Genomic DNA, 15367 nt, shown 5'->3' with positions numbered 1-15367 from the left:
AATACATTTGGTATAATTTAAATCAGTTCATCTGTATAGTGCTTTTAACAATGGACATTGTCTCAAAGCAGCTTGAAGGGGATAGAAGTTATACAATTTTATAAAAGTATAAAAGTATAAGTTTAGTGGCTACAAGTTTGACAATTGTAATTGTAAAATAAGTTTATCCCTAATGAGAAAGCCAGTGGTGACAGTGGTGAGGAAAAACTCCCTGAGATGGTATGAGGAGAAAACCAGACTCAAAAGGGAACCCATCCTTGTCTGGGTGGCACAGAATGTACAAAACTCTTGTCCTGATCCATTGTAGCAGACGGGTGATATTAATTACAGTATAAATCCATCTGCAAAGTTCTTGAGTTGCTCAGTAACTTCATGGATCTTTAGGCTCTTCATGTGGAACCATCCCTAGATACACAGAGTAGACTCTAATTGAAGAGAAGTCCATCCAGAGGCAGGGTGTCAGGATGAATAGGGCACATCTGGAGAGAAGAAAGGGATAGGATCACTGGTATAGCATGACTCATGGTATCGATTCCATATATATCAATGAAAAGTGTCTGGTTGTTTTTGTTAAAATTTTATTTTAAGTCATTTATCCAAACATCGTTTAGTAAATTAAAGTCGTAAACGATGCTATTAGCAAACCCTAATGTAGACCTACAACTTCCGCTAGTTATTTCCAGGGTAGTAAAGATGCTCTGTAGTCCAAAAATCAGCTCTGACTGCTGTGTTCACATCATATTTGTTCCGGCATATAAGCCCGGGACGCTTGCTCTGGAATTTCACTCATGCGTGCATATCGCTACACATCACGAGTTAGCAAAAAGCAGTCAGACCTTCACCATGAAACACATTGTGTCATTGTCACAAACCAACCAAACAAACAACTTTGAGCTTTATAGCAACACACAACAAAAAATAAATAAATTAAATAATTAAAAATTTTTTTTAAATAAATAAAAAAATAAGTAAAATAACACAAAAAAGCTGTCAGAATAAATTTCAGACTAATGCTGGTTCATTTCCACCCTGAAAATCAGCCAGACTGCAGTTTTATTCTTCTAATTCTTTTTTTTTTTTTGCAAATAATATTTGTCTCAGGCAATTACAGAAATAAATGAGGCATGGAGCGGTTGTAGGTGAACACGACCATTACTGTTTTAATCTCTTATCACTCAGATGATGCATGTAATATGAAAGTTAGCACATTACAGTATTTTTTTTTTACTTAGTTCAAAATAAAACCAAATAAATAAACAACTCGCGGCACACTATTAGGGCGCTATTGGACCGCCGGTGAAAGCTGTATTGATTTAATGACACTAAAGCAGACAAAAGTTCATACATTTCTGTAACTTGTGACCCGTGCTCAGACAGACACGCGACTGCTTTAAATGTCATGCCGTGCCAGGTAGCTCCTTTATATGCAAATGAGGCGAATGTGGGAAACGAATCGATGCATCAGCTATGCATGCGATCAAAATGCATTGTGGATGCTCCTTCAGGAAGGGGAAAAAAAATACGAACACGAGAACAAAAATTGGATTTGGCATTTGTAGGTGGTCATAGGTGGAAAACAAAGTAAATGTTATCAGAATAAGGAGATGTTACAAGCAGCTGGCCCAAATAAAAATAGGTTAAATGTTTGCCAGGTGAAATCAAATTATGTCTCTGCTTCCCCTCGAAATGATTGAAAGTCAGTCTGTACTCTTATTTCATTTACTTTATCCATAGGGACGGTCTGTTCCCTTTACCCCCCACCCTCCCCCTCTCCATCTTTTCCCTCTTTTGAACTCTGATGTACTTTCAGCGACTTCCTTATTCCGTGAGCGCATCTGAATCACAAAGTAATTTGACTTCGTGCTGCAAAAAGGAAAAAAAAATATCATGGGTAATTACAATGGGTCTTTGGCCGTTATTACGGAGGAGCATTAGCACTGTGGCAGCACGGTCATGAGAAGAAATTAGAAGAAGAAGAAGAAGAAGAAAAAAAGTTTTTTAAAAAAAAAAAAGAAAACTATAAATCAAACAAACCATTTTCTAGCCAATTTCGCTTCCCAAGCAGAAAGGGAATGAGACGGGAAATGGTTTTAAATGCAGTAGACACAAGAAAAGCATACCCACTTAATTGCTAGGCCATAAAACCAATTCAAAGCGCTGACAAGCTGCCAGTCATTACGGCCACCCTCTCCTCGAGCTGGTTCCCACTTCACCCTCGAACCTCTGCACATCTGACATATGCAGTAGATGAGAAATCTCTATGAACGTATCAGCTCGGAAAACACCCACGCATACAATTTTTCCAACAAAGAGAATAGTCCACACGATGGCTGCAATGCAAGTAGGTCCCATAAATGAGTCTCGTATTGGAGCTGGTTGTTCTGTATTGACCGAATCGGTGCAAAATGTAGGCAGACACGTGATTGTGCAATTACTGCGACGGGTAGCTGTCAGAGTGAGAACACACACTGACTGAGTAACTGACGTGGACATGACTAATGCCAGGATCTAGCATGCTGCATATATATCATATAAATCATATATATTTAGCAAAAACGTATTGTTGCTCAGGCCATAACCATTAGCTAGAAATACTGCATATGAAAAGCCATAATTAGGTAGTATTCATAATAAGGTAACTACATTCATATCTATCAGAAATGTGCTATGAGTGGACTGGGAACGAATTTGTGTGTCACTTAAGGCACGTAATAATGAGAGGCCTCACTTTGAGAGTCACATACACTCATAAAATAAAAGTATATGGACACCTGATTTTTCCAGACATACAGTATGTGGTTCTTCCCCAAATTGTTACACAAAATGGAAATCTAAATTTAAAATCTAATGGAACATCTTTTAAAAAAGGAGACTAAATTTGAAATGTCCACAAACTTCAATAATAAGATCATTACATATTTGAAACTATTTGATGCACAGCAATCAGGCATAACTTTATGTTTCATGCTGTAATGTTACCTTATTAGATTTGAGCACAAACACTAAAATACTTTATGAACTTAAATGTACTTTATGGACAGATTTTATGGTCTGTATGAGCTACAGTACACAGTGTTTTCCATTTGGTTCTACTGAAGACTTCTTGCACTACCTTTGCTTGACATTCAGGTTGTTTTTATTTTTTTTTGTCACTACCTTGTGTCCAAAGGTAATTAGTTTGGCTGATTTTCCCGGTCTCTTGCTGATAACACCATAGACCAAAACACTTATAGGGAATTGTTTTTTTATGGAGTTTTATGTTGAAAATTTGTATTTATTAATAAAAATATAATTCTTCATTATAAAATGAAGTTAAATGTTAATACAGTACAGTACTGTATACATAAAATAGCATTTTTGTGGTGCCGTCCGTTTATCGTGGTTTATATATATATATATATACACAGTACAGACCAAAAGTTTGGACACACCTTCTCATTCAAAAAGTTTCTTTATTTTCATGACTATGAAAATTGTAGAGTCACACTGAAGGCATCAAGGGCTATTTGACCAAGAAGGAGAGTGATGGGGTGCTGCGCCAGATGACCTGGCCTCCACAGTCACCGGACCTGAACCCAATCGAGATGGTTTAGGGGTGAGCTGGAGCGCAGAGTGAAGGCACAAGGGCCAACAAGTGCCAAGCATCTCTCGGGGAACTCCTTCAAGACTGTTGGAAGACAATTTCAGGTGACTACCTCTTGAAGCTCATCAAGAGAATGCCAAGAGTGTGCAAAGCAGTAATCAAAGCAAAAGGTGGCTACTTTGAAGAACCTAGAATATGACATTTTTCAGTTGTTTCACACTTTTTTGTTATGTATATAATTCTATATATAATTCCACATGTGTTAATTCATAGTTTTGATGCCTTCAGTGTTAATCTAGAATGTTCATAGTACACACTGTATATATATATATATATATATATAAATGGAATAAATGGAAGAGGAGTCTTTAATTCCCTGATGTACAAATCAGGGTCATGTGCCTGAAACACTCAAATCGATTTTCTTATACATTTTATTCATAAAATAACAATAATCAAAAGAATGAATACATTTTAATGTAAACAATGTCAAATCTCTTTCTCACCAATTTCTGACTATGATTTACAATCACCTAATTGATCTACTTATATATATATATATATATATATATTTTTTTTCATTTTTTTTTTTTATGAAGTTTTCATTCTCTAATTAAAGGAGATTAAGAAGGATGAACTTCGACGTAAGTTCTGCGTTACCGAATCTTTTGGTGTCTTTCAGCTCTTAAAATATGAGCATTTGTCATGTTTAGCGTTGCGTCTGGTCCATTTCATAGTCTGTTAGGAAACTCAGCAGGACAAGAAATATTCTGGTCAATTATTTCTAATAGTATTTTTAATTATCTGTCTGAATCTGCCAATGCTGACTGCTCGTAGGCCTCCATTTTTTAATTAGCCTGTCATTATTTATCATCACAGCTGATTTATACACCAGACCAGACCTCAAGCGTAAATGAACAGAGAGATGAATCATGTAGATTATAAAAGTGTTTGGGGCTTTTATTTCTTTTGCTTCTTGCTTGGAGTGTTCACTAACTTTAAATGGTAAAATTCAGACATACGTGCACATGCACACAGAGAAATGTTATACATTTGTAAGTAAATAAACAACCGTTCCTCGTCTCAACAGAGAATACAGGGGGGAAAAGATTGCACTGGCTAGTTTAAGCTCAAGAGGAAACTCGTGCATGATGGGATGCATTTTTGTGGCCAACGTGCACCGCAATGTCCCTGTGGAGGACAGTAGAGAGATACAGAACTAGAGCAATATTCCAACAATCGGATTAGAGCTGGGACCCACCTGCCAAATAAATATTGATATATTCGTCTGGCTGATGCAGCTGGAAAGCATTTTAACCTCGTTCTTCTGCCCGAAAAGTGTCAGGACTCACTATCTTATCGCTCCACGGCTGTGGGTCACGGTGCACCAAGTTATACTATTACAGTCTAAAATCCGGAGGTGAGAGCAAGGGCTTTATGAGAAAAAAAAAAAGAGCACCATCCTTGTTTATAAGACCTGATCAATCTTGAAATAATATGAAACATCGGCTATTCCATCAAACCGATATTTCGCACACGCTTCTATATTTTAAGAGAAAGAGAATATGGTGAGATATATCAAAAGCAATTTCACCTCTCGCTCAAGTCCAGAAGGTCTTAAAGCCACAACAGATGGCTTGGTTTTATGAACATGAAAAAAAAAAGCCCTGGTGTTATTAATTGCCGGTTTTGAGTCACACGGTGCGAGAGCAAGTCGGTCGCTCGGCCACTTTGCGGTCCTCGACTTCTATTATACATTATATCAATCAGGCGCCCGGGATTCATTAAGAAGACTTATTCACCTGGGCTGTGAGCTCATTACAGACCGCTCTGCTGCCAGTCACAGCCTGAGCCCTTCACAATTCAAACCCCCCTCCCCCCTGCCCCCCCATGAGAAAAGAAGAGGATGACAATTTCTCACGCTTGTGCAGGTAATGTGGTGCGAAACCTTTAAAGCACTCGAAAACCCAAAGGAAAACTTTATATATATATATATATATATATATATATATATATATATATATATACATACATACATACATACACACAGAAAGTATATATAAAGTTATATAAAGGACACAAGTGCCAGAACAGAGACAGCGAAGGTGTCTTTCAAACATTTAACTGAGACATGCCACCTACTGATCGATGAGTCAGAGTTCTGCTTAATGGGAGTCAGGCTCCTGAGTAAAGGGGAAGCTTTAGTTGGTGCAGCTGCAGCTCAGGACTGTCGAGTGTAAAAGCGGCCATGTGTATGACAGGCCAGCAGTCTGTCTCCGAATTCACCGTGACCCCACCGCTCTGGGCAGCCTAGCGTGAGCTTAATAGAAAAAAGGCATGCTCATCTCCTACAGCCACCTTGTTCCTTTGAGCTTTCACAAAATTAACTACTTTCATTCCCTCCCAGACTTGCTTGCTGTTGACCGACTCATTCCGTCTGTCTAGGTTTGATCCCACTCAAGCCCTGCTGTTTGAAGGTGAACTCGCTGTGAGATGCAGTAACCAATAAAGGGTGTACTGGTTTATCTGATAGCTAACATTCACCTCAGAGTGTGTGTAAGCTTACTGGTTTAAGCAGTGGTGAAACTTTGGACAGAAATTATTAGCTAGCTAATTCAGCTTGAAGTCATTCAAAGCTTAAAACATAAATGGTGGTTTCTACAGGGTGTACGAAAAAGCGATGGGAATATGATGAGCAAATTTGTCACGGAATCTGCACTAGTATGATACAGCAGCTGAGAAAATGTGTTTCTCATAAGTGCACTGATCAGGCATAACATTACGACCACCCCTTTTGCTGCCAAAAAACAGTCCTGACACGTTGAGCATTAACAATTCAATTCAATATATTTGGTTTTGCATAGCGCACTTAGCAATGGACATTGTCTAAAAGCAGCTTTACACATATAATGTGGTATGAATAAAATTGTTCTTCATAAGTGTAAGTTTGTCCGGAATTAGCAAGGAAAGAAAAACTCCTCAAAACGGCGTAGGGAAGAAACCTTGAGAAGATCCAGACTCAAGAGGAAACCCGTCCTCATCTGGGTTGCACCGAATGTCCATTTATTACAGCTAAACAATGTTAAGGATGTGCAGTGATGGTGATTAAATGCAAACAGTAGTCCTGAGTCAGTGTAGCAGACTGTTGACATTAGCTACAGTCCAAATCCATTCTCAAAGTTCCCGTGATACAGCATTCACCTCTTCAGTGGTTGGAGCTACAGAAGCTCGTCTGTTGGATCGGACCACACGAACCAGCCTTGGCTCTGACCACTGACCACTGCAGACCACTTTAGGTTGTAACATATGAGCATATATACACTATTGCCAAAAGTTTGTGGACACCTGACTATAAGATTGGTATGTGATTTTCGAGCATTGCATCCCACATTTAGTCCCCATTTACTCTTATAATTCACTCCACTCTTCTAGGAAGATGTTCCACTAGATTTTGGAGTGTGCTTGTGGAGATTTGTGCTCATTCAGACACAAGTCAGGTGCAGATGAAGCTGAGGTGAGGAGGCAAGGAGTGCAGTCAGTGTTCCAATTCATCCCAAAATTGTTCCGTAGGGTCGTAGTCAGAGCGCTACAGCAGGCCACTCGAGCTCTTTTACTCCAACTATAACAATATTGTGGATCCTTATTGAAGTAAAGGGAAAATGCATCTAAAGACATCCTATATAACTGTGTGCCTCCAACTTTGTGCTAACAAACGGCTAGAAATTTCGGGTGTCCCGATACGTTTGTCCATATATGTGTATATAAAGTGAAATTTGATTTGAGATTCAGCCTCTGTCTCCTGCATAAATAGATGTTTGTTCATTTGCCAAATCTGAATCAGAGCAAAAATCGGTAGCATTGATTTGACTGCTGTTTGGTTCTGGTGATTGTTTAATAATGCCTACAATTACTTAAAGCAATTTGGAATGTAAATCTGAAAAACAACCTTGTAAAACTCTTGACGTTAATTTGTCGGTTAAAAATAAACAAAAAACGAATGGAGCTTTATTTAAAGCTCCTGATAGCTGACAGGGCTGTCTAATGGGGACGAGCAGTGATCTAGAAAATCAGGAGAAAACTACAATTTCGTGCTGGGAGGTTTGTTGATACTGTTGAAGGTGTTTATGCAGCCTAAACCCATTGTTTGACTCTTGTTTGGGAAAACACATCCAATACTTCACACACTTCAACAATATCATTGTTGCTGCTTTCAGAAATGGGAAAACTTTCAGCCAATCAAAAAGCTAGAGAGGCTATAAAGAAAAAGGTCCTCTTTTGGAGTAAAACTCAAAATCATGGACGTGAAGGGACGAGACACAATTTGCCTCCTGATAGTAAAAGCCCTTCTCCTCACACAGATTTACCAAGTGCACAGCAATCGCACATTTTCCGGCGGCCAGGAAGTGACTCCAGCTTCCTGCCATGGTGCTGAGTTTGTTGTGCAGCTCTTACCTGCAGCTCTGCCAGATCTGTAATCCTTGTACATCGCTTCTCGCACTGCAGTGTTCCTGTGGAAAAGAAGAATACATTAACTAGCTATTGAGAAATCCTTTCGTACGGTAAGGTGACACACGGGCTCGGCGGTGTCTTTTTTTATTTATCATGACCTCAAATAATTCTCGGCAGTTTTCAACCGAAATCCGACTAATTTCATCAGCCAGTACTAGAGATTCAATAATGTGCCTTCGAGCTTAGAAATGCAAAACTATTTTGCTGCAAGAAATCTTTGTTTTTTGCCAACAATCATCTCTTCCTCACTTGCATCGTCGCTTACAAGAGCACTGATATGGGAATTTCAATCATTTATCTTTATTTCAAACAAGGGACTAATGTTACCATGAACATTCAAGTGTGCATCAGTGAACAGCTGAAAAACTTCCTTTTGAGTCTGGTTCCTCTCAAGGTTTCTTCCCCATAACATCTCAGTGAGTTTTTCCTTGCCACATTCACCATGGCTGCTCATTAAATTTAAACTTATAACGAATACATTTATATGGACTGATTGATCAATTTAAAAGTTATATTTAGAATCTATTCATCTCTGATAAAGCTGCTTCGAGACAATGGCCATTGTTAAAAGTGCTATACAAATCTAACTGAATTAAAAAACTTGAGGGGGATGAACTACATCAACAGAAGACCACATCAGGTTGGACTCCGGCAAGCCGAGAACTGGAACCTGGCATTACTAAGAGCGCAGCTTCAGCAAAATTGGGCAGTTAAAAATATACTGTAGGTTCATAGCTTACTCATAGATTTCAGTTATAAAACAAATTGTACTTAAAGTGCTAAAGAAGATATGACATCATTTTCATAAGTAGCATGTATATAGTTTAACCTTTATTGAACGATAGCTACAAAGCCAGTTCGCATTATATTAGCATGGAGACAGTCAGAAAATTATGCCTACAAAAGTCCAGGTTACAGGTGTAAAATCGAACCCAACCACAGCCCTATAGGGGTTAGCATTGATAGGATATATTGCGTTGTAACGGTTCTCTGTGAAGGCTCGGCAAACTCCACAGAAGCGTGTCGAAAAGCAGTCATGTGTTTACGATGCTGTAAGAGCCTCGTCTTCCTCGAAACAACAGCGTACGTGTGACCTACCTGTCGGTATCTCGCCACACGGACCCACGGCTCTCAGCTCTAAGGCTGGTCCGATGGAAATATAAACCTATACCAGACATGTGAAGTCTACTGGAGTAAACGCGACGTTGTGCGACTTCGATACATTTTCCTGCGCAACACAATTAACCGGACACAATAAAGTAATAAAGTAATAAAGACGGCCCATATTAATAAAGAGAACAAGCTTGCCTTTCCCGTCATAAAGTTTTCAATTAATCAGGCGCCACCGGATTACCACGGCGAGTATCAGGTTCATGTAGGCTTGTACCTTTCTAAAACACGGGTATTAAAAATGCAACATAAAAAGGAACACCTATAAATCCTAAAGAGCTCGGGTTATGATCTCGCGAGCGCTCATCAAATTAGCCAGGCGTTTATCACGTGTGCGACAAAGCGGTAATTAAACTGCTGAATGCAGGAGCAAGCCTGAGAAATAATGAACGCCGTCGTTCGTTAAAGAGAAACGTTCCCCATGGAGCGAGGCAACAGCTGCAGCTGTAGGTCAAGCTTTAAAATAAGCGCACTTCATCACTCTCGGTCGGTCAATAAGGCCTGCTGATGCACGCTGACCTTAATCATAACCTGAGTACTTTTCGCCTCAGCTCGAACAACCACGAGTCAGGGGTGCTGTGGATTTTCTCAAGTGAGGTTTACTTCGGTGTGAAGGATAAACGCAAGACAGCACTCGCGCCCTGCCGCTAAACACTCCCCAACCTCTGTGTTCTCTGCATAGAGAACAGGTATAGATCTCAAAAGAGGTTAGTTTCAGGAAAGAGTTTCTCAAATAACACGTAAAAAGAACAATCCTGCAGGGTTGCTATGCGATTTGTTCTTTTTGGAGAACGGAGGGCGAAGCTGGAGGAAATGAGTGGTAATATCACACACCTGCATGTAGTTTAATTAAAGAGTTTGTTCTGTTGTGAGTGGTGTGTGTGTGTGTGTGTGTGTGTGTGTGTGTGTGTGTGTGTGTGTGTGTGTGTGCTGAGTTTTGTTGAAAAAAAAAAATTATGCCAAAAAGTTTTGACACCAACCTGTTTCCTGCCTCCCATTCTTTCTTCTATGAGATACTGAGCTCCCCACATACACAAAAAAACAAAAAATCAGTCATAAAGCAGATCAGGACAATTAACAATTCCCAGCAACGTAAAACTATTATGTTATAAACATTCCTATACAAATGAACATCTTTCAGTACATTTCTAGGAAAGTATGGCTGCAACCAATACTGTGTGTTCTTTACTTATATTTGTTAAAAAAAAAAAAAAAGCACCAGTTCCAGTATCCTATACAACAATATACACAGTGGTAACTTGACCTACGAGTGCATTAATGTTGGAGTTTTCCGAGGTACGGCGGTCACTCGGTCGATTTTTTGCTTTGTTACGCGAGCAAAAAATTGAGGCACGAGCTCGAGACGCCGCTGCTAGATGGCGAAGCGAAGCCAGAAAGTGGAGACTGTAACGAAACTTAAGATAAGCAAAGAAGAAAAAGTCAAAAATTTTAAGTTTAGGGATACGTAGTGTACAGGAGTGATAGTAAAAAACGAGTTTAATTAATGCCATTTTAAGTATTTTCAATTGGAAAAATTGATTTGATGCGCGAGCAAATTGAGATACGAGCTCGGCCACGGAACGAATTAAACTCGTAGGTCAAGGTACTACTGTACAAATGTACAGAACTACAGCATCTTCCTACAGCACTAACCTGATATTAAATATATTTATTATGGGTTTTATAAAAAAAAAAAAAAAAAAAAAGGTGAACGTATGATAGATGGTCTTAGAGACCAGAATGGCGTGTGGATTTCGTTCCTTTTTATTTACGAGGATAAAAAACTTAACTGGTCAAACACGCAGCAATCCGCCAATCAGTTTCGAGCTCGCGCTCTGTTCTGAACGTGTTTTGATTGGCGCTTGGTGTGTATCTACTTATCACCTACATACAGTTCAGTTCAACAGCAGAACATTTAGAGAGGAATAAATGATGAAGAAACTCCTGAATCGATTTTACCACAACACACGTGAGCGTATTTGCACGATTTATTTCTTTTTTTTGTAGTTGAAAAGAAGGTTTTGGTCTCATGATAATTGTAATAAACATCAATCAGTGTTTGACTCATTAATATCATTCTATTAATAGATTGTTGTGTTGAGAAAAACAAAGTTTTTCACATAAACTGAGTTGATTAAACAAAGAGTCTTGTGATCAAAATGATAGGAACATTAAAGTCATAATAAATCAGAGTACTTTGGATACTTAAGTACATTTGAAGGCAAACACTTTTGTACTTTTACTCAAGAGAAAGTTTAAAGGGACAATTTTACTGGAGTGATAGTTTACCTTGTACTTTAGCTCTACTTTAACTCAACTACATGGTTTGTGTATTTTGTCCACCGCTGGTATGGAGGGGTGGAGCAGTGAACCTGCATATGAGCACTAAGACACTCACGCTTGTCAGACTGGACACCGTTTGATCGACAAGTCTCGCTGATACTGTACCCAGTTCACTCAATCCACTCACTCCTGCGAGCACTGAGCACTAAGACACTCACGCTTGTCAGACTGGACACCGTTTGATTGACGGCGCTCGATGATACTGCAGTCTGTTCACTCAGTTTTGACAGCTAAAATCTCCATGACACATACTGTGTATACTCACTAAATATCGATAACTTTATCACACTATCTTAAACATGAAACTCAGCACATTAAGAGCATCGCCTTTAGCACACAGCAGCAATCAGCTCAAACAGAGCTGAATCAAATGCCCAATGGCATCCCTAATACTTACTATGCAGGTTACACATTTTCATAGCATTATTCGATCGGAGAGATTATTGTATTGATGCTATTGAGAGGATTCTAGGAACGGTGCCACCACTCTTTCTCTTTCTCTCTCCTGCCCCCCTACCACCCCCCCCTCTCAACTAGGCAAATCCTAGCTTAGGTGTTTCTCAGATGGTTCACTCTCTCCAGACTGCAGGTTCATAGAGATGGCACTATTTAATTATGATGGCAAGTATATTGTAAGAATAAGCCTTGTAAAAAAAAAATAAAAAAAATAAATAAAAATTAAAAAAAACATTATATATATATATATATATATATATATATATATATATATATATATATATATTTTAAATGCTAAAAACAAAGCAAAGGCACTTTAAATACTCTCATTATCCTCCTTGAAGATTAGCATACTGATTTCTGTACATTTTTTACATTAAAAAATCTCCCAAATATACTGACGGTCCCTTAAGTATAGTTTACATTTATGATTTTCTTCATGCCTTTTGGTATAAGGTGTAGAATGGGGGAAAATTAGTTGTCTATTGAGAAAGAGAGAGAGAGAGAGAGAGAGAGAGAGAGAGAGAGAGAGAGAGAGAGAGATGCCAATGACGAAGGAGAAAATGCTCACCTCATTAAGTGTTTTCTTCCTTACTCATTGTTTGCTGTTCATTTCCTTTTAGAACACAGTTATACAGCTGCTACATGTTCAAAGCTCAGTTCTGATTGGTCAGATCGTGTTGATGCATTTTTTTATAACTACATTTCTGACTGTTATTGGGTCTTTTTTTCTTATTAAATCCCACAATTAAATATACTGTTGTTTATATAGCGATTTGACTGGTGGACAATCCAAACATTTGCAACACATACAGGGCAGCAGTGGTTCAGTGGTTAAGGCTCTGGGTTACTGATCATAGAGTCCAGGGTTTAATCTCCAGCACTGTCAAACTGACACTGGCACTTAACCCTGTCTGCTCCAGGGGTGCTGTGTTGTGGCCGACCCTGCACTCTGACCCAGGCTTTCTGACAAGCAGGGATATGCGAAAACCTGTTTTTTTGGAGAAGTGGCAGCTTAGTGATTAAGACTCTGGGTTACCGAGCAGATGGTCAGGGATACTAACCCCAGTATCACCAAGCTGACACTCCTGGAACCTTGTTCAATGCCCTTAACCCTCTATGCTCTAGGGGCGCTGTATCATGGCTGACCCTGGGCTCTGACCCCGGCTTTGGAACATTGCTGGAATATGCGAAAGAAAGAAAAATCCCTCTGCTGTAATGTAAATGTGACGTCGCCCTTATTATACTCAATGTGGACAAAAGTATTGAGACGCTTTTCCATTTAGTTCTTCCCCCGAACAGTGACCCCAAAGTTGGAGACACAAATGAATAAGATACATAATTTTATAGGATATTAAGAATAAACCTTCCAGCATTCAAATGTCCCTGTGCACAAAGCCAACTTCTTGTAGATATGGTTTACATGGGTTGGAGTGGAAGATCTCTCGAGGCCTGGTATAAACCCTGTTGAACAGCTTTGGGATGATTTGGCACGCTGACTGGACCCCAGGCCTCCTCACCTACATCACTACCTGATTTTACAGACACCTTTGTAGCTGAAGGAGTACAAATCTCCACAAGCACACATCCAAATCTAGTCAAACATCTTCCCAGAATAGTGGAGGGTATTGGTATTATGACAGCAAATGGGGATTAAATGTAGAATTGGAGGCTCAAAAAACACATAAATCTCATATGCATTTACTATGTAGTGTATGAACTTTCTGATGGGAATGACGTTTTCTCTAAAAGAGATTCACTGTGTTCTGCTTCAACTTTCATTTTCCTTTCTTGCGACACTTTGGTAGGTACTAACCACTCACAACAAAAACACCCTGGATCACCTCCTGCTGTATAGATGCTCTGAGGGAGTCATCCAGCAGCCCAAATATTACCAAATCTTTCTCCCCCCTTTGGCAGGAGCCACCGAATTGGATCGGTTTTATGCGCCTCACCTTTCAATGATTTTAATGTTAGGTCCGATAAGCGTATTTTTTGATGTCGACAAAGAACGAACGCATCGCTGATGACTAATAGTGAAGTTTCAATTACTACGGATCAGAAGAATGGAAACTCAGTAGAATAGAAAGAACTGCTTTTGATTAATGTGACACAGTGATGAGTGTAATTTTCTGGTTACACTTTGACAATTGTTCCCTTCAAAAATGCAATTAAGGCAATTAATAATAATCACCTACAGTCACAAAAAAAAAAAAGAAAATAATGGTGGTCGATTGATTTTTTTTTTTCTTAATACATTTTAGTGTGTAAACTATTGAAAGCAGTGTTAGCCGGGTGTATTTTTACACGGTTGGTAAGAACCCGAACCGGTATCGCTCTTCACGTGAACAGGCTACTGCCAGCGGGTGAGTGATGAAGATTTATATGAACCTGAGTGCAAAACACAGATAACACCACAGCGACATCACACACAATCCTTATACTGAGGAAATGAGATACTTTACAAATCATGACATTTGCATTCGCTTATTCCGCAACATTGCTATAGATCTCCGGGTTGGATAATTAAGTGTTTACTTAAAAAAAACAAAAATATAAATCTTCTGTATGCATACAATCGGAATTCAATGCTGAACTCCCTACATGCCTCTCTTTCATTGCTATTTTTAATTAACCAATAGTGGCTGACAATATATGCTTATGTATTCAAAAGGACTCAGACATTAATCTGAATAAACAAACAAACAAAATAAATCTCATTTGGTGATAACTGCAACATGTAGGCCACTTGAAAGCACCTGAGAACCTCCCCGTAGAACCGAATACACTTTTTTCCCTTATGTTTCTTTATGAAAACCAAACAATTCCATGGTTCTTAGTCTAATCTCAGTCTAATCATGATGGTCAGTGGACTTAAAGTGTCTCTTCGGCCCCAGGAGAGCTTTTACCATGGTTATGAACACCATTCCCTTTCCGCTCTGTCTGCGGAATTCCCCCGAGGCCTTTCCTATAAAAGCCATGCAATAAAAACTAGAGCAAGACACTTTACCTCATGCTCTCCATTGTCTTGCTCTAAAAGAGGCTGCATTGCTGTTATTTGAAATCCGGCGTGAGGGATTCTGAAGATGACGGTTTGACACGTAAAAATGTACAAATGTCATTACTTTGATGAGAATGTGAATTGAGATTGAATAGACATCGCTCTGATGGACCTTGGTGGGCGATTTCAGGGTTGTTTTTTTTTTTTGTTTTTTTTTTAGCATGGACTGTTATTTCTTTTCCCTTAGCCACAAAATGTCTTTTTGGGAAGCTGCAATTGACCTTTTCTTGGATTGGCCAGGTGGA

General features: G+C 39.1%; 1 protein-coding gene across 6 annotated transcripts in view; it reads right to left on the bottom strand.

Moving 5' to 3' along the window:
- enox2 (ecto-NOX disulfide-thiol exchanger 2) overlaps window positions 1-15367 on the bottom strand; it is a 256095-nt gene that overhangs the window by 186041 nt on the left and 54687 nt on the right. For 4 of the 6 annotated variants that reach the window (XM_046858788.1, XM_046858792.1, XM_046858794.1 and 1 more), the window contains exons 2-3: window positions 10243-10278; window positions 8036-8091 (exon numbers count right to left, since the gene is read on the bottom strand). In XM_046858788.1, the coding sequence (XP_046714744.1) occupies window positions 8036-8069 (34 nt within the window). In that variant the 5' untranslated portion in view covers window positions 8070-8091; window positions 10243-10278. The remainder of the gene's footprint in view (window positions 1-8035; window positions 8092-10242; window positions 10279-15367) is intronic. The other 2 variants (XM_046858790.1, XM_046858789.1) reach the window with 1 other exon arrangement.

This window comes from Silurus meridionalis, chromosome 10, assembly GCF_014805685.1.
Source record: "Silurus meridionalis isolate SWU-2019-XX chromosome 10, ASM1480568v1, whole genome shotgun sequence".
In the NCBI taxonomy this organism is placed as follows: Eukaryota; Metazoa; Chordata; class Actinopteri; order Siluriformes; family Siluridae; genus Silurus; species Silurus meridionalis.
This window is presented reverse-complemented; position numbering and strand designations above follow the sequence as displayed.